The sequence below is a fragment of the Schistocerca gregaria genome, chromosome 1 (assembly GCF_023897955.1).
Source record: "Schistocerca gregaria isolate iqSchGreg1 chromosome 1, iqSchGreg1.2, whole genome shotgun sequence".
In the NCBI taxonomy this organism is placed as follows: domain Eukaryota; kingdom Metazoa; phylum Arthropoda; class Insecta; order Orthoptera; family Acrididae; genus Schistocerca; species Schistocerca gregaria.
This window is the reverse complement of record NC_064920.1, coordinates 215,161,781-215,186,676: the sequence shown is the minus strand read 5'-3', so window position 1 is coordinate 215,186,676 and position 24,896 is coordinate 215,161,781. Positions and strand designations below refer to the sequence as shown.

Below are 24,896 nucleotides of genomic sequence, written 5' to 3'. Positions count from 1 at the left end.
ACTGTTGTTAATCTTTGCACCAAAATCCTCTATCCCACAGAGCTTTTAGTCCAATCCAAAGACCTCACATTCAGTCCTATACCCAAGTTTAACCATGTTTTAGATGTGAAAGACCCACTCTCCTCCTCCTGCTCCCTACAGTGGAAACACTTCTATGCCATCAACCCCTCCAACCAAAGCCAATCCAATTCCAACGTTGATCCTGCCTGTCCAAATTCATACCAACTATCTCACTACGACCCTTCCACGTTCCCACCTAATCATCTCCTGGTCACCTTCCAGGAATTTCTAACTTCCAACCTGGCCTCCTCATACTTTCCTAGATCCCCCCCCCCCCCTCAAGAAAAAACCCTTTCAACAGAGGAAAGGATTGCCTTACACAACCTAAAAACGGATCCTGACCTGATCATCCTCCCAGCAGACAAAAGTTCCACCACTGTTGTGATGAACCAGAGTGACTACCTGACAGTTGTCCTACACTTCCACCAAAAAGGTATACCAAAGTGATCCCATCCCAATAGTTCAACACACCTCCAATCACAACTGAAATCCTCAGACCCTTCCCAGAACCTCTCCCATGAATCCATCTCCCTACTCATGTCAACAGCCCACACACCCAACTTCTAAATGCTCCACAAAATCCACAAACCAAACTTAATCCTCGGTGCCACATTGTGGCTGGTTACAGTGTCCCCACTGAAAGAACCTTGGTCCTTGATTACCAATTGTCCAAAGGTAGCCTCCAACATTAAACACACCAACCACTTCCTGCAGCAGCTCTCCACCATTCCCATACCCTTACCTCCCAGATCCCTACTTTGCACTGTTGATGCAACCTGCCTACACACCATCATCTCTCATGCCCATGGCCTTGCTGCGATTGAACATTACGTCTCCTTATGCTCTGCAGATTCCAAACCCACCACTTCATTCCTTGTACACTTAACCAATTACATCCTAACCCACACCTTTGAAGGTAATGTATACAAACAATTTCATGGCACAGCCATAGGCACCTGGATGGCACCCTCCTATGCCAACCTCTTCATAGGACACCTAGAGGAAACATTCCTAGATTCCCAAAACCCAGGTCTGGTTCATGTTTATTGATGACGTATTTATAATTTGGACCCAATGCCAGGACACCTTATCATCATTGCTCCGCAACCTCAACATCTTCTCTCTCATCCACTTCATCAGGTCGTCTTCCACCCTTCGCACTACCTTCCTTGATGTCATTCTCCTCCTTTCAGGTGGCTCCATCCACGAGTCGCTCCAAATCAAACCCACAAATCACCACTAGTACCTGCACTTTGACAGATGCCACCCCTTCCACACCACAAAATCCCTCCAATACAGCCTGTTTACCCATGGTGGACAATTGCAGTGATGGGAACTCCCTCATACAGTATGCTGCAGCCCTCACAAAGGCTTTTGCAGACAGGCAATCCCTCCTGACCTAATTCACAAACAGATGTCAGTGCTATGTCCTTTCACACACTAATCCTCACATCTATCTCAAGAACCAACCACAAGAAAGCTCCCCGTTGTCACCTAATACCACCCTGGACTGAAACTTCTGAACTGCATCCTTTGTGAGGGTTTTGATTATTTATCATCATGCCTTGAAACGAGGAACATTCTACCCACGATACTTCCAACCCCTCCCAAAATGGTGTTCTGCAGCACACCCAACCTCCATAACATCCTAGTCCATCCTTATGCCACTTCCTCCCCCAATTCCCTGGCACAGGGATCACACTCCTGTGGAAGACCCTGATGCAAGACCTGCCCAATCCACCCACTGAGCACCACCTACTCCAGTTCCGTCACAGGCTTACCCTACCCCATCAGAGACAGGGCCACTTGTGAAAGCAGCCATTTTATATACTAGCTCTGCTGCAACCACTGCACAGCATTTTACATTGGTATGACAAGCAAACAGCTGTCAACTAGAACGAATGGCCACCACCAAACTGTTGCCACAAACAACCAGTGGCACAGCATGCAGCAAGCACAACATTTCACTGTGCCATCTGGATCCTCCCCACTACTATCACCACCAACATTTCTGAGCTGCGCAGATGGGAGCTATCCTTAAAGCGCATCGTTCGCTCCAACCTCTGTGGCCTAACCTCAGGTAACCCACTACCTCTGCCCCCCCCCCCCCCCCCCCCCCCCAATTCGTGTGTGTGTGTGTGTGGTGTTCACAATACCATGCCCCAGTACCCCTGACCAATTGTGTCCCCACATCAGCTAGTTGTGAGTTTTTTCTCATGCACGCGTCTATGAAATCGCGTGCCCAGCCATCTGCCACTTGCCCTCTCCACCTGGACCCCTAGCTAGCCCACAGATGGTTCTCCTACAAGCCACTAGACACCCCCACTAGACATTCCACCACAGACTGGAACAACTTAATGTCCTGCTTCATCAGGGCTTTGACTATCTATCACTATGCCCTGAAATGGGGAAACACAACCCAAGATCCTTCCCACCTGTCTTAAAATGGTGTTCCGTCACCAACCCAACAGCCACAATGTACTAGTTCATCCCCATGCCACTTCCATCCCCATCAGATGCGAGGCAACCAATGAAAACAGCCAGGTCATGTATCAGCACTGCTGCAATCATTGCACAGCTTTTACATTGGTATGGTGACCAACCAGCTGCCCACCAAAATTTAAGACCACCACCACTGTAGCCAACAGCTAAGTGGACCACGAATGGCAAAATGTGCAGCTTCTTGATTTCAATGGTTGCTTCACAACCTGGGTCATACGGATTCTTCCCTCCACTACGAGCTTTTTTGAATTGTGCAGATGAATGAATCAATGTTGTGTGACTAGGGCCTCCCGTCGGGTACACCATTCGCCGGGTGCAAGTCTTTTGATTTGACGCCACTTCGGCGACTTGCGCTTCGATGGGGATGAAATGACGATGATTAGGACAACACAACACCCAGTCGCTGAGCAGAGAAAAATCTCCGACCCAGCCGGGAATCGGACCCGGGCCCTTAGGACTGACATTCTGTCCTGCTGACCACTCAGCTACCGGGTTGGACTATTGTGCAGATGGGAGTTATCCTTACAACACAGTCTGCTCTCCTGGAATTATCCTGGCTTCAACTGATGGAATCTACTGACCTGACACCCTCCATCCAACAATTTCCAGTCCCTTTGTCCCATCTGATCCTGCCATTATGTCACTTCGCCCTCATTGTGCTTCCCCTCTCTGCTTCTCACCATTCTGTTCGCCATTTCCAGCCACCCCTTCCAGAACCTCTCAACACTGTGCCTGGTAGCCTTGCCCTGCACACTCAGCCATACAGAGCTCTTCTCTCTACCCACCCATACACTGCCATCCCTCCCCCTTCCCTGCAACACTCTGGACTGATGATTTTGTTCAATGGGACAGTTGCATTCTGGCTGTAGTGGCCAGAGAGAGTGGTCATCGAGCACTTGATGTGTGCTTAGTTGTGTGAATGTGTGTGTGATGTCCCCCCTCCCGAAGAAGGCTTTGGCCAAAATCTCAATGTGTAACAGTCCTCCCGTTCTGGCTGTCTGCAACTAAATTTGTCATCTTCAGCCAACCTTAAAGTTTACAACCACTAAAGCTAAACTTACTTCATGAGATGAGCAAGTAGAAAATGAATAATCTCCTGGTTCTGCTGAGGCAAGAGCGTGAAACATTGTCGTAAAGCTCGCTGCTTTGCTTCGTCATTAGTACCAGTGTTAAAAGCTTCCAAAAATTTTGGATACAGTTCATCAGTAAAAAGAGCCTCTGGGAGTTCACGTAGGTACAATTTCAAAATACCAGTGACTGAATGAATGTCCACTTCCTTTAGCAGCTGTTCAGCTTCATAAGAATCTGAAAACAAACGACAATGCTATCAACACATGTACCAACAATAAGCAAATTAATGTATCAATGTACTTGAATTTTGTTTGGCTATTAGAGATAGATAGATAGATAGATAGATAGATAGAGAGAGAGAGAGAGAGAGAGAGAGAGAGAGAGAGAGAGAGAGAGAGAGAGAGAGAGAGAGAGAGAGTTGCTTTTTTTGTCCAAAATTATATAATTATAAAATATCAACTGCTAAGCACCGGCAAAGATAAGAAATGTAACAGTATTATGAAAAGTAAAGTTGCGACTTGCCATATAGTTGCAGATAAGTACAACAACAATACTCTCACAAAAAAGCCTTCAAGCAGTGTGGCTTCAACTGCCATAAACTGCAGCCATGTGTGTGTGAGTTGCATATGCGCGCGCACACACGTGTGTGTGACCAATTTTTGACAAAGGCCTTGTTGGCCAAAGGCTTACTTGTGACAGTCTTTTTGTTGTGCCTATCTGTGGCTAGCATGTCCGCTATCTGGTGAGTAGTAACTTTCCTCTCCATAATATTGTTACAGCCCATCTCGGATTTTCCATTTCTTGAAAATAAGAAATGTGTTGTAGGAAAACAGAAATATTCAAGTATCAAATTAATACTGTCTGAAGGGGGAAGGTAAGGCAGGAGAAGAGGAACATCAACAATAAAGTGGTTTCACTCTGAAAGGACTTTGCTTTCAATTTTTGTAAACTCTTCATAACTCAGGAATAGTTATTGCTTTTTCTATACACAAGGTAATGTATCTACAGCATTTTACAATTATGAATATTTATCATGAAGCCATTGTATTAAACTGAAAAGATAAAAAGCAGTGAAGAAAAGTCATGAAACTACAGTGACTTCTTGTGAAATGAATCAATAAGAAAAAGTGGATTTTTAAAAAGTTTAGTAATCACTTTTATTGGCGTAAAATTGCGTTTATACACAAACAGCTATTTTTATATTCTTTTCACCTTTAAAATATTTGCCTTATCTTTATGTTCACATGAAACCAACAACATCCTTCAAGAACAAAATTCTCACTTCAAGAACAAAATTCTCGCTCTCTGTTTTGCTCCTGGTTTTATCATAGGTTATACTTACTGGTTTCAAATGATTTTTTCAGCTTGTTGAGATCAGAAGCCGAGCCTGAAACTCTATATATCCCAACTTCATTCATTCCCCGGCGTTCGACTTCCCTAACACAGGACGTCATTATGAAAGGAACAGTTCTCTTCTGACGCCTGAAACAAAATTGCTATCTATTAATACAAGAAAGGCACGCAAGGATCACATATTGTGTAATACTGCTAAACTGTTATATGTTGCAGAGAATGCTGCATTCTATGAAACAAAAGTAATGATGATAACATAACAAAAGCCATCTTAAAGACTGATTGCTGGAAAACACCTTTATATACCCAGAAACAGTTTAATCTTCTGCACTCAACCTTGCAGAGAAGCTTTTTTTCTTATGATTAAACTAAAGGAATACATCACACACAAATAATTATGCCTAGATTACACAACTACGTAAAAACCTTAGTCCTGAAACTGCTGTTAAATTGATGCAAAATTTACAGATGTACCTTTCATCCTTGAAGGCAAGTACCAACACACGTGAACATGATCAAATCATCAATTTAATAGGTCATGGTTGCAAAATACTGACATGAAATACTTACAAAAAATAGAGACTGGCCTCAGGGAAGATTGGTCTGGATTCTGTACAAATGTATGAACACTTGAGATAATACTGACCCTATGACTTATTTTAGAAAATAAACTGAAGAAACGAAAAACAAAATTTACAGAGCTCATAGATTTAGAGAAATCTTTTGAATACCACAATTCAGCACGCAGGCTAGGGTGACAGGTTGAGTCAAGCGGAGTAGATAGAGGGAGGAAAAAGTAGAAGGACTGAGGAAGGGTAGTTGATGGCTTGGAGGGAGGCTGCAGCAAAGAGAAAGGGGAGACTGTTGGATAGAGGGTGTGGGTGCAACTGGTTAGGGGAGACTGACACCAGGATGATTACGGAGGTCAATGTGTTGCAAGATGAACTGCTATCTACGCAGTTCACAAAAGATGATGTTGGGGGATAAGACACTGGATGGCCCAGGTTGTGAAGCAGCCACTGAATGCAAGCATGTTGTGCTCAGCAGTGTGTTCTGCCACTAGGTGGTAAACATTTCTGTTGGCTACAGTTTGGCAGAGGCCATTCATTCAGGTGAATAGTTAATTTTTTTGGTCATGCCCACATAAAATGCTGTACAGAAACTGCAACAGAGCTGGTGTATGACTTGGCTGCTTTCACAGTTGCCCCTGCCTCTGATGGGGCAGGGTGAGCTAGTGACAGGACTTGGGTAGAATATGTCGAGTTGGTGAATCAGGCAGGTACTGCATCTGGGTCTTCCACAGAAATATGACCCTTATGCCAAGGGGTTGGAAGTGGGAGTGACATAAAAATGGAGCAGTGTGTCGTGTCGATCAGGCGGGCAGCAGAATACCAATGCTGGATGAGTGGGTAGGGTTGTGGGTAGAATGTCTCTCTTTTCCAGCCATGATGGTAGATGTGGCAGAAGGAAAATGTCAGCAATGCAGGGTCTGGGTTCTAAAGGGTGATGATGGCCTTCAGTGGGGTTAAGACAGCTGTTGATTGGAATAAATCGTTATCTGCTTGCATGCTGTACAGTTTTTTTGGTTTCTTGTTTATCAATTAAAGATGGATAGGCACTGCGCCAGTTGTGTACATTTGCAGGGGGAATTGGCCACTGTCTGTAAACAGCTGGAAGCTGTGTTGGCCGCAGTCGACAGGCTTCAGGCTGCTGCTCTGGACTGCAGGAACATGCTGTGGCACCTCTGGAGCCTATAGTGTTGTCTGGGATTCATGATATGCATGTCCCCACCAACAGACTGTTACCTGACAGTGACTGGCAAAGAGTGACGGGGTTGGATGGAAGGCGAATGAGAGTACCACTTCTGTCCCCTCACTTCTTCAAAACAGGTTTGAGGTGTTGCTTGCTGGTGAAAGTAGATCGGACTCAGCGCAGGATGCCTCACCTGTTGGGACTGGGGTCCATCTCCCTGCGAGGTCTGGACAAGGGCAGAGGCTGGGATACCTGTCACTGTGGGCTCCAATGTTGAGCGAGTGAGGGGTCCCCTCAGGAAAATAGTGGGCATGTCGAGAAAGAAGGCCAGTGTCCATTCTGTTTGCCTGCCAGGGAGTCTCATCTGAGATTTGGAGGAGACTCTACCAGCAGCAACTGAGCACAAAGGGCGCACGTGGCAGCAAATCGTGGCTCGTGCAGGCACAAATGATAGTTGCCGTCTTGGTTCAGAGGGCGAGGTGGCTGGCCCATTTGGTGAACACAACTAGCCTCACCAGAAGGGCAGAAACGGAACTATTGTTTTGCAGCATTCTTTCCAGAACTGATCACAGTCCTTTGATTTGGAGCTGAGTGGAAGAGCCTAAACCAGAGGCTCAGACGACTTTGCAATAATATCAGATGCAAATTTCTCAATCTCCACTATCAGGTGGCGAATTTTAGGATACCCCTTAATAGATCAGGCATGCACTACACACAGGAAGTGGCTACTAGGGAATGGGAGTATGTGTGGTGTGCGTATGTGGGTTTTTTTAGGTTAGAGAAATCCCTTCACAGGCCTGACATTATGCCTTCTGAGTCCAGAGAGAGAGTAGCATTAGTCGTAGCAGAATGGAGTAAGAAAAGTTTATATAGCATTAGCTAACTGCAGAAGCATCCATGGAAAGGTTCTGGAACTAATCTCCCTTATAAATGGTAACGATGTCCACATAGTACTTGGGACAGAAAGCTGGCTGAAACCAGAGGTTAACAGGAATGAAATTCTTAATTCCAATCAGAATGTTTACTGCAAATATGTTAGCTGAATGTTAGTGGTAAAGGTGTGATGATATAATAATAATAATAATAATAATAATAATAATAATAATAATACATAGTGAGATTAATACACATTGTTCAGGGTGGATCAAACGTGGTCATAGGACGCTGTTACACACCCTTTTCCTCAGCAACACTGACAGAACAGTGGAGGAAAAATTTGAAAATATTTTGTGTACATTTCCTCATCATGTAATAGTTTTAGCTGGAGATTTTAACTTACCAGCTTCAGACTGAGAGATTCGAATAATTAGAACAGGTAGTCAGGACACAGAATAATGTGAAATTGTTCCAAGTGCCTTATTGCAAAAATTACTTTGAACAGTTAATCAGGGAACAACTTTTAACATAACATCTCTTAGATCTGCTGATGACAAACTTTTTGACTCGGTTAGCACAAAAAGAGGGAATCAATGATCATAAGGCCATTACAGCATTTCAGATTATCCGACAAGTCATCACAAAAATTTCATTTCATTCACTGATAATGTTAAGCATCAATGGGCAAGGTTTAAAAGCAATGTACAATATGCTTTAGACACATACATTATGAGCAAAATTATGAGGGATGGAAAAGACCTACCCTTCTTCAACAACCATGTTAGGAAGCTGCTACAAAAGCAAAAAGTGCTTCAGTGTAAATTTAAATTCAAGAAAAATGTCATATATAAAAAATAATTAAATGAAGCCAAAATTGGCAAGGAAAACTATGCATCAAGAATCAACAAATACAAAAGTAAAAACCTAGCTATCAACTTGACAGAAAATCCTAAGAAAGTGTGGTCTTATGTTAAATCACTAAAAGGATTGAAGTCATACTTCCAGAAACTCAGTGACCATAATGGCACGAAACATAGCCTGACACAGCAAAGGGTGAAATGCTAAATGTCCTTTTTCCAAAACTGTGTCATGGAGATCACACTGTAGTTCCTCCTTTAAATAATCACATGAACTACAAAATGACATATCGAAACACGTGACCAAGGGATAGAAAAGGAACTGAAATCATTCAACAGAGGAAATCCACTGGACCTGATGGGATACCATTTTGAATCTACACAGAGTAAGTGAAAAAAAAATTTGCACCAGTGAACCACAGGTCTCTTGAGGAGTGTAGCATTCCTTACGTTTGATAAAAGCACAGGTAATTCCCGATTTCAAGAAAAACTGTCGAACAGATGCACAAACCTGTGGGCTTATAGGAGCCCGCGCAGGATACGGTGGCTGATGCACAGAGACCAATTTTCATACAAAGCGCTGGGTGAGTTTGTTCAGAAGGGGAGGCCAACAGTGTTTGCCATCTTTCGGACGGTCGGTAATGACGGGATCGATACACATGCCCTGCAGTCTTTCTCAAACGATTTACAGAAACTGTTTGGTAAAAAATTGGTTTCTGTGTTGCTTATAGCTTTATATATCAGGTTAGTGATGATGTGTTCATCATTTTGTTAATGGTCATACCATTGTGATATTTATGTTGAAGTACGGCATTGCACAAAATTCGAAGAAGTTTGAATTGAAAAATAAGGGTCGCTATTATTTTGTGTTTGCTGCATATTACATAATATGTTGCTGCATATAAAATGTAGCTACCATATTGAAGTGTCATTTAGACTTTGATGGAAGTCTCTATCAGTCACCAATCTCGAGAAAACCGATCCGACATAGCACACTCATTTGTCAATGCACCCCACCGGCAATAAATCCAAAGAGAAATATTCACAATATTTCATAAACAGTTTGAGATATCGAAATAGGATTTTGGCAAATGACAGCACACAAAGAAGAGAGTACTTTTCTATATAGTTATTATGCGAAACTTAATTATCTACCCTCTTCCTCCAGCACCTACTGACTTTTTTGGTGATAGAATGTGAATCAGGGTGTATACGCAGACAAGGGAAAATAATTCTCTGATTTCCCGGTTAAAAATACACTTTCTCCCGGGTGAAAATACACTTTTTCCATGTTAAGTGACAGTATACTTCCTTTGAATGGTTATGGTTTTATACACTGGCGTAGAATTTCCCAGCTCTTTAGAAAACAAAACTCAGGGGAAAAAAACATGTTTTGTAAAGACGTTTCCTGTGCAGAAACATATACACACAGCATATTTTCGTATTACGAAAGTATAAATTCTAATTCCACCAAACACTGCATGTTACTTTTCGAAGCATTGAAATTGAGTTTGCGATGCGCTTCTGTAAGCCGGTCAGAGCTTATGTCATGTGATCTCGCCAGCCAATGAGAGCGGATATTCAGAGCATAGGACACACGATGTAGTCAGTCGCTAGCAACATCACTGTTAAGTAGTGTGAACACACAAATAGGAGAAGTTAATGGTTTCAATTAATGTACATAGTGTTGCTACAAGAAAAGAAACGCCTTCCCATATAATATTGGCCTTGAAGATAAATAAGCTGCAAGAGAAGATAAGCCTTCACATATAATGTTGATGTTTTCTGCACGTGTTACACTTTAAGATATAGCACACAAATGTGCCAGTAAAATTTTTTCACAATGACGTAAATGTCTGATCTTCTGGGCTCAATATTCTTGTCCTCCTTGGTTGTCCTCAAAGAGTTGATTTTTAAATGAGAGTCAAACGCTCTGTGATTTAGGAAATTCATCGTACCTTTTCGCACATAGTTCATCTTGCGTAAATGGAAATTTACTTGGAAAGTAACAGTTATCAAACAACCATTCACAACATTTTCCCGCAACATGTTAGAAATAGGTTTGTTTCAGCCATTGACAGAGAGCGCCAGAGAGTGCACAACATGATTCGGCAGCAAACCTGTGAAGACTATTTACAAAAATAACTTAACTGTTCTGCAAGGCGATTAATGGCTGACTGTCAGAGAGGTGGAAATAAAATAAAATCTGAAACTAATAACATATATTAGCCTTCTGTAATTATGTGAACATATTTTATTTCACTTGGTCTCTCAGGGCCACAGAAATCTTTTTTGTTTTCATCTGATGTGAGAGCGATAAACGAAGAGGAAACAGCAAGATCACTAAACGTAAATACTGGTCACATGGAGACTACCTACCTCCCCATTACAACTCAAGACTGCTTTGTGCATCAGCCTGGATCTACGATATTTCCGAACTGGGGCATTACTTGATACTGCGCCACCCCCCCTCCCGCGAATGTTTGAGGTGGTGGTGGTGGTGGTGGGGAGGGGGGGGGGGGATTTTCAAAAATATGCTCCTTTTCTAGTGTACATCTTTCTGAAGAGCCTGAGATATAAATCAAATGTGTTACAGAAAACTGAAGACATGTTATTTGGTCTTAAGTGTGTCAAAGTGCAGTGCCACACCTCTTCACACAGCATTCTTCTATCACTGTATTTTGCTCTGTAGAATTCAAACAAGAAATTATTTTGTAATGGAAGCCATCAAATCTATATGGGATTATTTGTTACTGCGAGAATAAGAACTCTTCAGAAAATTTGCATTCTTTATTGCCTACTAGCTAATAACTTGTTGTTTTGTTTGACATAAAATTAAATAAAACCTGTAAAAACAAGCGAGACGGTACACATTTCTTCAATTCTCAAGACAGCATTTTTCTCTCTCTAGTCTTGCTCCTTTTCTTTTTGGGAAAAAATCTATTACCTCATCAAAGTTTGTTAAACGTTTTGCTACATGAAAAAATTGAATGACATTGTCTAATACAGAAAAAGCTGTTAATACAAATAGTATCCAAGACTGCTGTGGTTTCTCGATCTAATTACGTGTATTTTGTCACTGCCTGCCTAATATTGCAGCAATTGTAACACACACCAAATAGACGAGACTGTTTTGGCACAATTTGTCATTTTTATAACACAACAGAATATAATTCATGAACTACCAATATCAAATAAATGCATGTTAGGTCTACTACAAGCAGAAAGTTATGGTAAGAAATAGTTTCACATTTCACTTGTACACTCCTGCTTCTGAAGCACGAGATCGAAAAGCAGTAGTACGAAATTTTCTACATATTGGGAATCATCATATTTTTCCATAATTTATGTTATGTCTCCATTTCTTCTCCTTCCTCGTTCTAACAAACATAATTAATTCTGTAACTATTCCTGCCAGTGTCAAAACTTATTCTCCGGTTAACTTCACTAACCACGCGACATCACTGGTTTAGTTATCCCACGTTCATTCTATGGTTAGGCAATATTATGTGTTCGTACAATGTGTTTTCCGTGCTGCTCCCAAAACAAACTTAAGCGGCTGCTAGCCGCAGACTGTACAATTGGCCCTTACTAATGTAGCAGTCTGGCCAAAAATTTTCTGACAAAATTTCATTTTCTTGGATACGCTGGGAAGATAATATGTGATCTTTCTTACCTATTATTCAGGTTAGTCTTGTATTTCCACTCTGGTAGTTTGAAACTATAGATTTCACTAGTAATTATAACAATGATGATCATTCGCAAATCCTGTCAACCACGTAAACAGCAATTGGCATTCACCCATTTGACAATATTCCGCCATGCTCTTATAGTTCCGTTCCCTTTTGTCTGCAGGTAAGTTTATTTCTAGATGCAATGAGGATTCCCCTGACAAGAGACATCAAGTACACTATGCAAACATTCAAAAATCAACTTATGATTCATTCAGAAATCAACTTAGAATGTGTTCAAAAATAATCAAAAACCAACAGGGATGCATTTCAAACTCATATGAGTAATCAATTGACCAACGTCTGCTGGATGCTACGTTCTTTGTGAAACAAGGTTCCCCCCACCCCTGAAGAATACGAATCTGGCGACCATGAATGAATCTGGCAGCTTAGGAATGCCAGTAAAATTTTTCTGGATAGCATCTGGCTGCTTGTTGGTATTGCTTATACAGCTAACTGCCATACACTTCTGTAGCTAGAAGCAGCAGAAGGTACTATTTATACGTGACTCAACTGTGCATGTGCATGATCTCGCTCGCAACTGTCACTCGAATGTAAGGTAAATAGTTATAATGTAATGCACATCAAAGGCAATTTCTTGTTATGAAGCACTGCATAGTTTTCCTAAAGCCTTTGACACATTTTGCTGTAGGCAGACGCTTGTATGTGCATTGTGTTTTGTTGTTGTATATGGCGCATTTTCTTTGCAACTTATGCCCCCGCCCCCCCTTCACATTTTTTTATGCAATATTATTCTGTAGTATTGAGATACAGTAATATTCTTTGTTAGAATATTGGTTCTTAACAGTCAAAAATAAAATAATTTAACTGAAAATTAAAACAATGAAAAAGTCCCTGGTTTTCTTCCAGATGAAAAAAATTCCCAGGCTTTTCCTGGATCTCCGGTTGTCCCAGGTCATATACTCCCTGTAATTTTTAAGGTTCATTGACATCTAGAATGCTATGAGTTTTGGAACAATGTAAGTGAGGACTTACAAGTTTAATTTGTACTGAGGATGTGCTTTTTCATAAGCTGCCGACCTTACTTTCCCTCAGTTCCTCACTTAATACACATAATAAGCCACTGCTTCTGGATTCTCTTGCAATTGTGTCTGCACAACCCATCAGTGAGGTGACACTGTGTAAACTCCGCTGTGTTTTAGCAAAAGAAGCAAATTTTAATATGTCAACACGAGAGATATGTAGGTTTTAGCCAAAATTCACCACTCATTATGCTTCTCTGAAAGTTACAAATGATTAACAAGCCAAGCAAAAATAAATTTCTGAATTTTCAGCAGAATTCTTTACAGATACTAACCAAAGCAGAGATGACACATCTCTTTGAATGGTCACTATGCAAGTGTGGGCGTGGAAGGGCTGCACTTAAAATATTTAGAAAAACTGTGAGCACAGGTTTCAGTTTAAAGCAGTACTTCCCCTCCAGTGCTTAGCATTTCCACTACAGTGCCTGCTGGTAACCCCCACCACTACCGCTCTCCCCCCATGTGCCCTCCCTACTGCACATCTACCAGCCACGGTATGCCGCACGGACTCTACCTCTGACATATGCTAGTGTATTATGATACTTCTGGAGACCAAAAATCTCCTAACGGTTCTGAAAACAACAATCGTGTTAAACCCTGCCAGCCCTGTTTGTCTACGAGATACAAAAAGCAGCAGATACAAAACTCAGGTAGATATGGTGTTCCTGGACTTCTGAAGGCATTCAATACAGTTCCGTGTGGTCACCTAATGAACAAAATATGAGTGTGTGAAATATCAGACCAATTATGTGACTAGACTGAAGAGTTTCTAGGAAAGAGCACACACCTTGTCACTCTGAACAGAGACAAGTCTTCAGACATAAAAGTAACTTTGGGCACGTCTCAGGTGAGTGTTATAGGACCATTACTTTTCAGGCTTACATAAGTGACCTAGTAGATAATGCTGGAAGTTCTATGAGGCTTTTGTGGATAATGTTGTGTAAAGAGAAGCCACAGTGTTAAAAAATTGTAACAAAATGCAAGAAGATCTGCACAGGTTTGACGATTGGTGCAGGGAGTGACAACTGACCCTCAACATAGAAAAAATGAACATAGTGTGAACGAATAGTCAGAAACACCCTTTATTGTATCATTACAAAATTGCAGAACAAGCATTGGAAACAGTTACTTCCATAAAATAGCTAGGAGTATATGTAACAGAGTGATCTCAAGTGGAATGACCACATAAAATTAAATGAGAGTAGGCAAATGCCAGACTGAGTTTCCTTGGAAGAATCATCAGGAAACATAGTCTATCAACAACGGAAGTAGCTTACGAGACATTCATTCATCGGTATGGGATCCATACCAGATAGAGCTGATAGAGAAAACAGAAAAGATCCATAGAAGAGCAGCATGTTCCATTATAGGTTCATTTAGTAAGATCAGAGGTGTCGTGGAGATGTTCAACTAACTCTAGGGCAGACGCTGCAAGAGAGGCATTCTGCATCACAGTATGGTCTACTGTTAATGTTCCAAGAGCATACTGTCATAGAGGGCACAGCCAATATATCACTTCCTCCAATGTGTATCTCCTGAAAAGAACATGAAGATGAATTCACAGAGATTCAATCCCACACGGAAGCTTACCACCAATCACTTTTCTCATAAACAAAATGTGGCTGGAAAGGAAAAGAGGGAAGTGACACTGGTACACATAATACCCTCCACCACACAATGTAAGGTGACTTGCGGAGTATACATGAACATGTACACAAAAATTATCTAGTTTATAAACTAGATAATTATCTAGTTCATAAATGAGATAATTTTTGGAGCTGGTGTCTGGAATGCTCTACTAAGTGTTGGAGGGCATAGGTTTCAATTTGAGAGGGTGCACCATGTTGCCCCAGTCACAATGGCATCTACTGTAGCGCATTCATAGTTAAACATTATCTATGCAACAAATTACTATATTTCATTTCCAAATCATCCTCCTTAAACATTGCTCCTGTCATAATTTTCGAACAGTTTCTTCTTTTTTTGCCCACACACAATGATTGCTAACTCACAAACAAATATCCTCACGCCACAGAACACTCTTATAGCATTCAGCACAATTTCTGCCTGAGTTTTCATTTCCCCAAGCTGCACTTTGGTATCCATAGTTGCCTTTAAAGCCATTTAATGCTTTCACTTGTCCATATCCCATGTCTATTTCACATTTTGATTCTTTTTCACCAAGTAACATGCCATCCCAAGTGGTTCCCTGCTTCATCTATCTGTATCAGTTCAGAAATATATCCCTATCTCTACTGAAAACCCAGTCCCGCATCTTGATCCTTAAATGTTGCCGAAGCCTTTGTCTCCCCCCCCCCCCCCCCCCTCCTTTCCCCCACCACCAATGGCCGAACCATAAAAATTCTCTTACCTGGGTACCATCCCACCTTCCACAATTTTCAACTTTTCAGATTTAAGCAGTCCCCATCACTCACAAACCTAATAGTATAGAAACGAATCTTCTTGGTATAAGCATCCATGAGCAACCTCAGGTCCCTCTGTAAGATCTGTTACTGGCTCTGTAAGATCTGTTACTGGGCAATTACAACTCCTTACACCACACCTCCCAAATCGAAATACATGACCACCACCACAACACCTGGAAGAGATTCCAGACACAACCTCCAAAAATTATCAAAGTTAATGCAAAGTTTCAAGTACCACTGCCCATCAACAACTATCCTACCCCAGTGAAGCCCCCGTCAACCACTACCTTCACCATCTGCTACATCCAACAAACCCAGTACCTAAACAAACCGAAGACACTGTTGTCAATCTATCCATAAGAAACCTCAATCTTACTGAAGTTACTACTCTCCTTCTCCTGATCTTCACAGTGGAAACACTTCTTTGCTACCAATCTCTCCAACCAAAGTTAACCTAGCCCCTACATTGAACCTTTCCTCTTCAACTTTGCACCACCATCCAAATGCGACTCTCCCAGTCTCCCATGTAACCACCCCCTGGTTACCTTCCAGAAATTCCTTATCTGCAATTTTGTCTCACTGTATTTCCCCAGATTGCTTCCCAAGAACACAAACTCTCAACAGAACAGAAAACAGCCATCTGCAGCCTCAAGGCAGACACTGATTTAAACGTTCTGCCTGCAGGCAAAGTCTCCACCACTGTTGTGATGAATCACAATGACAGAAGACATCTGCCAACTGCCCGACTCCTCCACATACAAATCCTGCTATAGTGACCTCATCACAGTAGTATAACCTCGAATTCCCACAGAAATCCTTAAACAATATCTGCATCATTTCTCTGAATCCAGAGACCCCCCCACACACATACACACCCTTTACACATCCACCCACCTTCCTCATGCTTCCCAAAATTCACAAACATAACAATCCTGGATGCCCCGTTGTAGATGGTTACTGTGCTCTCTCTGAAATAATCTCCACTCTTGTTGACTAACACATACAACCAGACTTGCCTCCCATATTAAAGGCACAAATCACTTTCTTCACTGATCCTCACCATTCCCACCCCAATATTTCTCACTGTCAATGCCACCTCCCTATACGCCAACACTACCCACACCTGTGGCTTTGCTGCAGTCGAAATTCTCACAAAAGTACTTGTCCTTTGAGGGGATATGATGTACAAGGTGTATCTCGAAAGACATCATCTGCCGTCAATGCATCTGCCAGCCGCTGCTGCGCCCAACTCTTGGACACTCGGTAGTCACCTGCACCTGCACTTCCCCAAGTTGAGAGCAAACAACATTGCCATCTCATTACCTTAAGCTTACCTTTATATATACAGCATGTGCTCAAAATAATGTCCTTCTGTGGTAAGAGCAGTCTGACATATCCTGAACTCAACGAATTTTGGCTGCTCAAATCTGGGAAATAACTAACCAAACCCTGTCTTCCAACACTTCAAACATGTGGGGATTGGTTGCATACACCTTTTCTTTTAATGTTCCCGAAGGATAAAAATCACACAGATTTAGATCTGGGGAACGAAGAGGCCAGTCAACTATCCTACCAACAAAAACACTTTGTATGAGGATAAGTAGTCATGCATTGTACTGCAAGAAATAACCATAAATCTTTTTGTTAGGTTTAGTTCTTGGAAAAAAAATCTAGAATGCAATGTATTGTTCACATACCTGTCAGATCATATTGTTTCATGGAAAAAGATAATTTGTCTTGCACTAATCGCACACCACACTCCTGTTATCACGTCATGCCGAAATTGTTGATGTAATTCATTAGGATTTTTGAAGCTCCAATGTCAACTGTTCTGAGAATTTATGTGCCCTGACAAATGCAGCCATGCTTCATCAGAAAAAGAAAACATCAACTTCCCCATCTTGCACAGACTGTAACAGCCAGTTGCAATAACAGCATCAGGCAACAGTATCCAGGTTCCTCAGTTGATGCACTAACATTACTTTGTATGATTTCAATTCAGTTTGTGCACAACTCTGTGAACAGATGCTCTTGACACACCAGCCTGAAATGCCAAACAGCGCAGAGATTTTCTTGGACTTCTTTCCAAGGCCTCCCCAATCAGGTCTAATTTATTTTTTGTTAAAACACTAGGTCCTCTAGGCCTTTGTTTGTGTAACGCAGATCCGGTCTCTTGAAATTTCTTCACTAATATGTGTATCATCAAATCACTGGGAACATGCACACCGAGAAATTTTTGTATGAATTCAATTTGACATGCCATATACAATTCTGATTTACCATAGTTCAACACAAGAAACACTTGTTGATCCTTTGTGTATACATGCCAAATGGAAATTTGACAGGAAACTCAAAAAACACCCAAGCACTCAGTTGCACACTGTAGAAGATAGACACACGGTGTTTCTGTCTGAGGACTGGGTCCAGTGGTATACGAGCAGGAAAACCTCTAAACTCTGCACAGTTGCAATAATGATGTCCAGCAACAATATTTGAAGCGATTAAACTTGGAAAAAGAAAAAAAACTCAAAGGAAAACACCAGTACACTCAGTCACATAGTATAGGGGCCATGAGCAAAGTGTTGCTGTCCGAGACCTACACATAGCAAACGTGCTGCGCAGACCCTCCCTGAGCGTCTTTCGTGACACACCTAGTGTAAACAATTCCACAGTAAGGCCATAGCCGCCCACATTGCACCCTCCTATGCCAATGTTTATAGGTGATCTCGAGGTAACCTTCCAAGCTCCCAAAATCCTAAGCCCCTTGCCTGGTTCAGGTTCACCTGTGATACTTTCATGATCTTGACCCAGGGCCAAGACACCCTATCCCCATTCCTCCATAGCCACCAGTTTCTCTCCCACTCGTTTCATCTGGTTCTCCTCAGCCCAATGTGTAACTTTCCTGCATGTTGACCTCCATCTCTGATGGCTCCATTCATACCTTTGTCTATATAAAACTGCACTAACCACCAAATGTAGATAAGCTTTCATCCCTTAACTCTGAAAAAGTTGATCATATGCAGTCCAGCACCCCTGCCCTGGATGGCGTACATGCAGTGATGAGAATTACCTTGCCCAGTATGTTGAAGGTCTCGCCAAGACCTTCACAGGCAGGCAGTATCCTCAAACTACTCTGCAAACAGATTTTCTGTAACACAAGTTCACACATCTCTGTAATGCTCCGACCAAAGAACCAGCTGCAAAGGAGCAACCCCTCATCATGCAATATCATCCTGGACTGGCAGATCGGAGCAACTGAACCACATCCCTCACAAGGTCTGTTATTGGGCATCGAAATAAGGGAAATTCTATCCACAACCCTTTCCACTCCTTGGTATTCTGCAGCCCATTCAATCTTCACAACATCCTGGTCCGTCCTATGCCATTCCCACTACCAGCTCCTTGCTGCCTGGGCCACACCCCATGGAAGACCCAGGTACAAGACCTGCCTAATTCACTCACCCAGTACTCCTACTCTAGTTCCTGTCACAAGCCTCTCATTGTCATCTAGTGGTAAATGGCAATACTACTCAGAAGCTCAGTTCTGCTTCCTTTCATGTAGTAAACATCATGTGGAACACGTTCAGCAAGATGCACTTGTCGTTGACGTGCCATAACTTATTCAGATATTATTTGTTTGGGTGATTAGAAATTACACATAAGGCTGGTAACAAATCTCCACTGGTGACGAAAAGATATAACTGTTTACAATCATAACAAAATATTTCTATACATTACCTACATTTCACATGCAGCAATTTGTAATTTAAAGAGCACCAACTAAGAAGTACCAGCATTTTTTATAAACGTTGGTAAATTTATGAGATTCTTAAAACAGGAAACAAACATGGGCACAATCTTCTTGAGAACTTAAAAATAGAGGATGGGTGGGATTCAGACACTCATTGTGGATGACTAACGATTTCAAGTGATTTCTAGATATGGTTGGGGGACACATTTCAAACAAAGGGGACAATTCTCATAGTGTCAGGAGCAATGACACCAAAAATCAGCTGGAAACAAGAGATCACCTCATCACCAACTGCATAACACATCAAGTTGCGAACAGACACTGTTCCACTATACAGTAACAACACAAAAAAGGTGCACAAGGGGCTGGAAATGATATATGGCTCCCTCAATGAAAGATCATCTTTCAGCCTTCCTTTTACTGACAATGAGGTCGAGAAAGCCAGTGGATGCCTAAAGCTAAGGGAAGCAGCAGGGCTAGATAGGAGTGCTCCAGAATTTATCAGCCACCTTGGCAAAAATGAAAGAAAATGGTCCACACGATTTCACTCACAAGGGGAGGCCACGACGTTTGGAACGCGGATTTACTGCTAACTCCGTACACTTGTACTCCATTAGGGCAACAAAATGTATAAGCAATAGTGCGTACTTCTCAAGTGATGTTGCGATTTCCTCAAGATAATTTCAACTGTCAAATGTCGTCAAATATATATATCTGTGCATGGCCATTTTTACCAGGAAGCGCTGGCAGCCGAGTGGTTAGCGTTCAAGTCCCGTAATTGCTGGGTCGCTGGATCGAGTCCCACTAGTCAGTTTTTTTGTTTTTTTAATTTCTAACACAGTCATTTTCTTTACTATTTATATTACAAATCATGTAATGGGAAAAATACGTGTAATCTGATGAACTTTTATTAAATTTACAATGTTATTTGGCACTCTACATATTTTATTATCACAAATAATGTAATATTCATAACTACCGACAGTAAACGGCCAAACGCATAAAGTGATACTGAAAATGTATGCTTGTCCGTGCCTTCAAAATTGTACGTATTTAATCGAAAGAGAACAAGAAATAGCTTCTCGTGAAGATCCTATTAAAATACACTCGATACTGCATGACTAATGATCAGTGCCGATATTTAAGGAAATGCTGCGTTATGCATGGTTTGCTTCCAAGTTATAAGCTGAAAGAGAGGTTTTTGAAAATGTTAGCAAGGTTTGTTTTTACATGGAAAACCTCAAGACACTTTGCGTGTGCAGAAACCTAGCATTTATTCAATGCAGCTGCTGCCATTTAACTTTGTTTTTTATGTTTTTACGGAAAATACCATCCCACAACTTGTAATTGTAACGTCGAAAGCGACGATTAATTGTACATCTTCCGAAAGCAGTCTGTGCCAGTCAAAACTTGGAGGTAACAAGTCATTTCGGGCTCCTTCCAGGTATAAGGGATTTCTCAAATCACGGACAAGCATACATTTTCAGTATCACTTTATGCGTTTGGCCGTTTATTAGTCGGTAGTTATGAATATTATATTATTTGTGATAATAAAAATTTGTAGACTGCCAAATAACATTGCAAATTTAATAAAAGCTCATCCGATTACACATATTTTTCCCATTACAACAACTGTAATATAAATAGCAAACAAAATGACTGTTAAAAACACCTGATGAGCGGGACTCGATCCAGCGACCCAGCGATTACGGGACTTGAACGCTAACCACTCGGCTGCCGGCGCTTCCTGGTAAAAGCGGACAAGCACAGATATATATATTTGAGGATCGAAATTATCTTGCAATTTTCTCAATGATGCTTGAGAAGTACGCGTTACTGCTTACACATTTTGTTGTCCTCATGGAGTACTACGAGTGTACGATGTTTGCAGTAATGTCGTGGCCTCCCCTTGTCAGTCTACTTGAGCAAAGGTCACATACCAGCAGCTTTTAAGACAGCAAAAATCCTTGCAACCCTCAAACCAGCGAAACTGGAAGACAATCCATCAAACTAATGCCCAACTGCCTTTCTCAGCGTCTGTTATACAGTGCTAGAACAACTCACCTACAACAGGATTTACTGCACAGTGACAGTAAAGTGCCTTTCTAGCAAGCAGGCTTCAGGCAAAACCTCAGATGCTGTGATCAAGTACTGGCAATCATTTCTTATATCAATACTGGTATCAAAGGACTAAAAACTTCAGCGGTGTTTGTGGATCTGACTGCTGGTTATGATACAGTGTGGCTGGATGGACTAATGCTAAAGTTAAAGCAAATTGTATGTCATTTAAGGCTAACAACACTGTTGTCCAACAATGTTGAAAAACCAATTTTTCTGAGCAAATCTTCATAACAAAACGAACAAGTCATATACAATCGCGAATGGTCTACCACAAGGATCTGTCCTAGCCCCACTGTTGTACAGCCTGTTTCATACGTTACATGCCAGAAACTGTATCCAAGAAGTTCTGCCATGTTATTGATACTACTATTACATTACCAAACAAGCACTTAGACGATGCAGAAAATGTGCTCACACGAGACCTGGGACTACTTGGTGATTATTACCGACATTGAAGGTAGTGTCCCAACCCTACAAAAACTGAAGCGACAGCTTTCCATCTCAACAACTACTTAGCTGCTAAAAGCCATTTTTTGTAACAAAATGGTTCAGAACAACACTCACTCTAAGTATCTTGGATCACACGGCATTGTTCACTACATTCAGGACTCACATCACTTGCAGGAAAGTTAAATACCATGACCAACATTATCCCGGAACCAGCTGGAACTTCTTGGTAGCTTGAGATGACACTCTCTGTACTGTGACCTTGTATCTCTTATATTCTACAGCTGAATATTGCACACCATATGGTACAAGAACATGCATTTCAGCAAGATGGATGTTTACAGGAATGATACAATAATACAACGGAAATTCCACAATGGACAATTAACATCTCATCTGCACATTAATGTTATGTGGCATACAAAAGAAGTAAACTTATTACTTTCTTTCAATTTAAGCACACAAACTTTTATATGTAGCTATGGGGGTGAGTATCTGGGTCTGGGTCTCTCTCTGTCCGTGGGGCAGAGGGGAAGGAGGGATGGCATGGAGCAACAGAAATCCGAACGCCAGTGCACTTACCTAATTTCAAAGTGAGCATACCATTCAACAGTTCCATCAGCATATGAATTGTTGCTAAGCCAAAGATTATTCGTGATACAAAATATTATTTAATGCATTCAATTTTTCCCTCCCCATTCCTCTTACCTTTCTATTACAATCTTTTACTCTCCCAACATCGAAAGCTACACTTTTCATGATGAATCATCACCTTTATTGCCTTAGAGAGCTATTCTTCAATACTGCACTTTTGTATATACATCTCATCAACTGCTTAAACTGTGTGTTACATTTCAAAACTATTTATTTCTTCTTATTAAACAAGGACTTACTTGCAAACTTGTTGAATTTTAGCCCCAAACAGTCCTGAGGTTTTTGCAGCAGGAACTCTCCTGAGCGTTACTTCACTTGGCACAAATTTTAATGATATTTTTAGGGTACAGTTCTGAAGCGGCATGGATTTTGCAACCTGCTGATCCCCTAACCACGATCTGCTTAACTGGAAGGTAAAGTAAAGTTGATATCATTAGTATATCAGATAATGCATTATTTGCACATGATAAGCCTCTGCAACGGATACACAATGATAGAAATGACGTACTTAGTGAGAAGGAACAATAACTAAAAAATAATTAAACAGATATTTCAAAGACACATTTCACTTCTACATACCTAACTACATAAGTCAAATAGAATGTACAACTAACAATAGCACATAATCCAAATTTTGCATAAGAAATGGTGAATCACAGGCTTCATACAACAAATAAAAAATTAATAGCAACATTAAAAGAGCACAAATCATGTGGTAGCCTACTAATTTATAGGGTGAACAGCTAATACAATAAGGGACAAAACTGAGAAAACAGCTGGATAGTTCAAATAAAAGGCACACTGAGTTAAAACTGAGGCTGACTGCTTCAGAATACAGTACTTGCCCTGCTTCTTAACTGCAGGATATAATTCACATAGATAGTTTGCAAAACTGAAACTTTATCTTTTTTCCTTCCTGGTAGTGGGTGCATACATATCTTTGGATTGTGTCGTATGAAGACTGGTTCTTGGTGCTTTCAATGTTTCAACTGATGTACAATTTCAATTTAGGTAATGCTAGTAAAAATCATTTACAAATTCTCCAGGTAGTAGTAATCTAATAACCTGAGTACAATATTACATTTAAAATATAAAAATTTGTGGAATGTTAATTTCCAAACTTCAGATTTTCATATAATTTGTTCTACTAGTTACATTTGGCTACTCGCAACCTCATACACATTTCTGAACAGCTTCTGTAAGAAGCTCTCTCTCTCTCTCTCTCTCTCTCTCTCTCTCTCTCTCTCTCTCTCTCTCTCTCTCCCAAATGGTACCTTTTTCACCCCGTGATATAAATGAAATTATGTCTGCACCTACAACCATTCTCTGGAAACCACAGTGAAGTGCATGTCAGAGTGTATTTCCCATTGTTGTAATCAGTTGTTAGACTAGTTACTGCTATTTATGATGCCATTAAGATCATGCCCCATTCACGCACTAACAAGGCTGTGTACAGATTAGACATATTTTCAATAAAAGTGCTGTCTCGACATAAAAGGGAACTAATTTATTAATGTCCATCGGCTGATCACCATCTCTCCCACTTCCCACTTGATCATAATGGAACAAACACCTTAACCCATAGTGTGGGCTTGCCACTCCAACAAGAGCTGTCAGCATCTAAAGTTCAGTGTTATCTGCTATTGGCTGGACTGACAGGATGCAAGTCACTGCATGCTGTCTACAAATCTAAAATGCCTCAGACTGGAATGGACATAGGAAGTGTCACAGGGATATCAAATAGCAAAATGTAGACTTATGAATCCTGCTCTGCATCATCCTCATGAGCTTGAGAGCTAAGCAAATATCGCAATCCCAATGGGAAACAACATTCCACCTATGTGTCAAGAGATGGTTGTGGAAGCATAGCCAGAACTTACAACAATAGAGGACAGGCATTGCCCACCAGCCGTCCACTTGGGAAACTCATGTTGACCAAAGCAGAATCAGAATGGCCAGATGGAGATTTGAACTGCACTGCTCCCAAATGAAAGTCCAGTGTCTTAACCACAGTGATCATTAAAGTGTTGTGTGTTGGAGAGGAGGCACAATACGAAGAAGATAAAGGAGGAAGGAGAAATGGAGGGAGGGTGGCTGCTTCCTAAACCACTGAACCTGCTTGACAGATTGTAATCAAATAGACTACTTATAGTCTGAGGAGAATGTGGTTGAGTTTCATTGCCTGTATAGAGAAGGCACTTTAAGCACAAGACTCGGAATAGATTCTATTAATAATGACAACAAGACAAAAA

General features: G+C 41.2%; 1 protein-coding gene across 1 annotated transcript in view; it reads right to left on the bottom strand.

The window, feature by feature from the left end:
* Nucleotides 1–24,896, bottom strand: part of LOC126337011 (active breakpoint cluster region-related protein) — a 121,212-nt gene that overhangs the window by 7,803 nt on the left and 88,513 nt on the right. The window contains exons 13-15 of the mRNA XM_050001264.1: nt 22,884–23,050; nt 4,976–5,115; nt 3,624–3,867 (exon numbers count right to left, since the gene is read on the bottom strand). Coding sequence (XP_049857221.1) covers nt 3,624–3,867; nt 4,976–5,115; nt 22,884–23,050 — 551 coding nt within the window. The remainder of the gene's footprint in view (nt 1–3,623; nt 3,868–4,975; nt 5,116–22,883; nt 23,051–24,896) is intronic.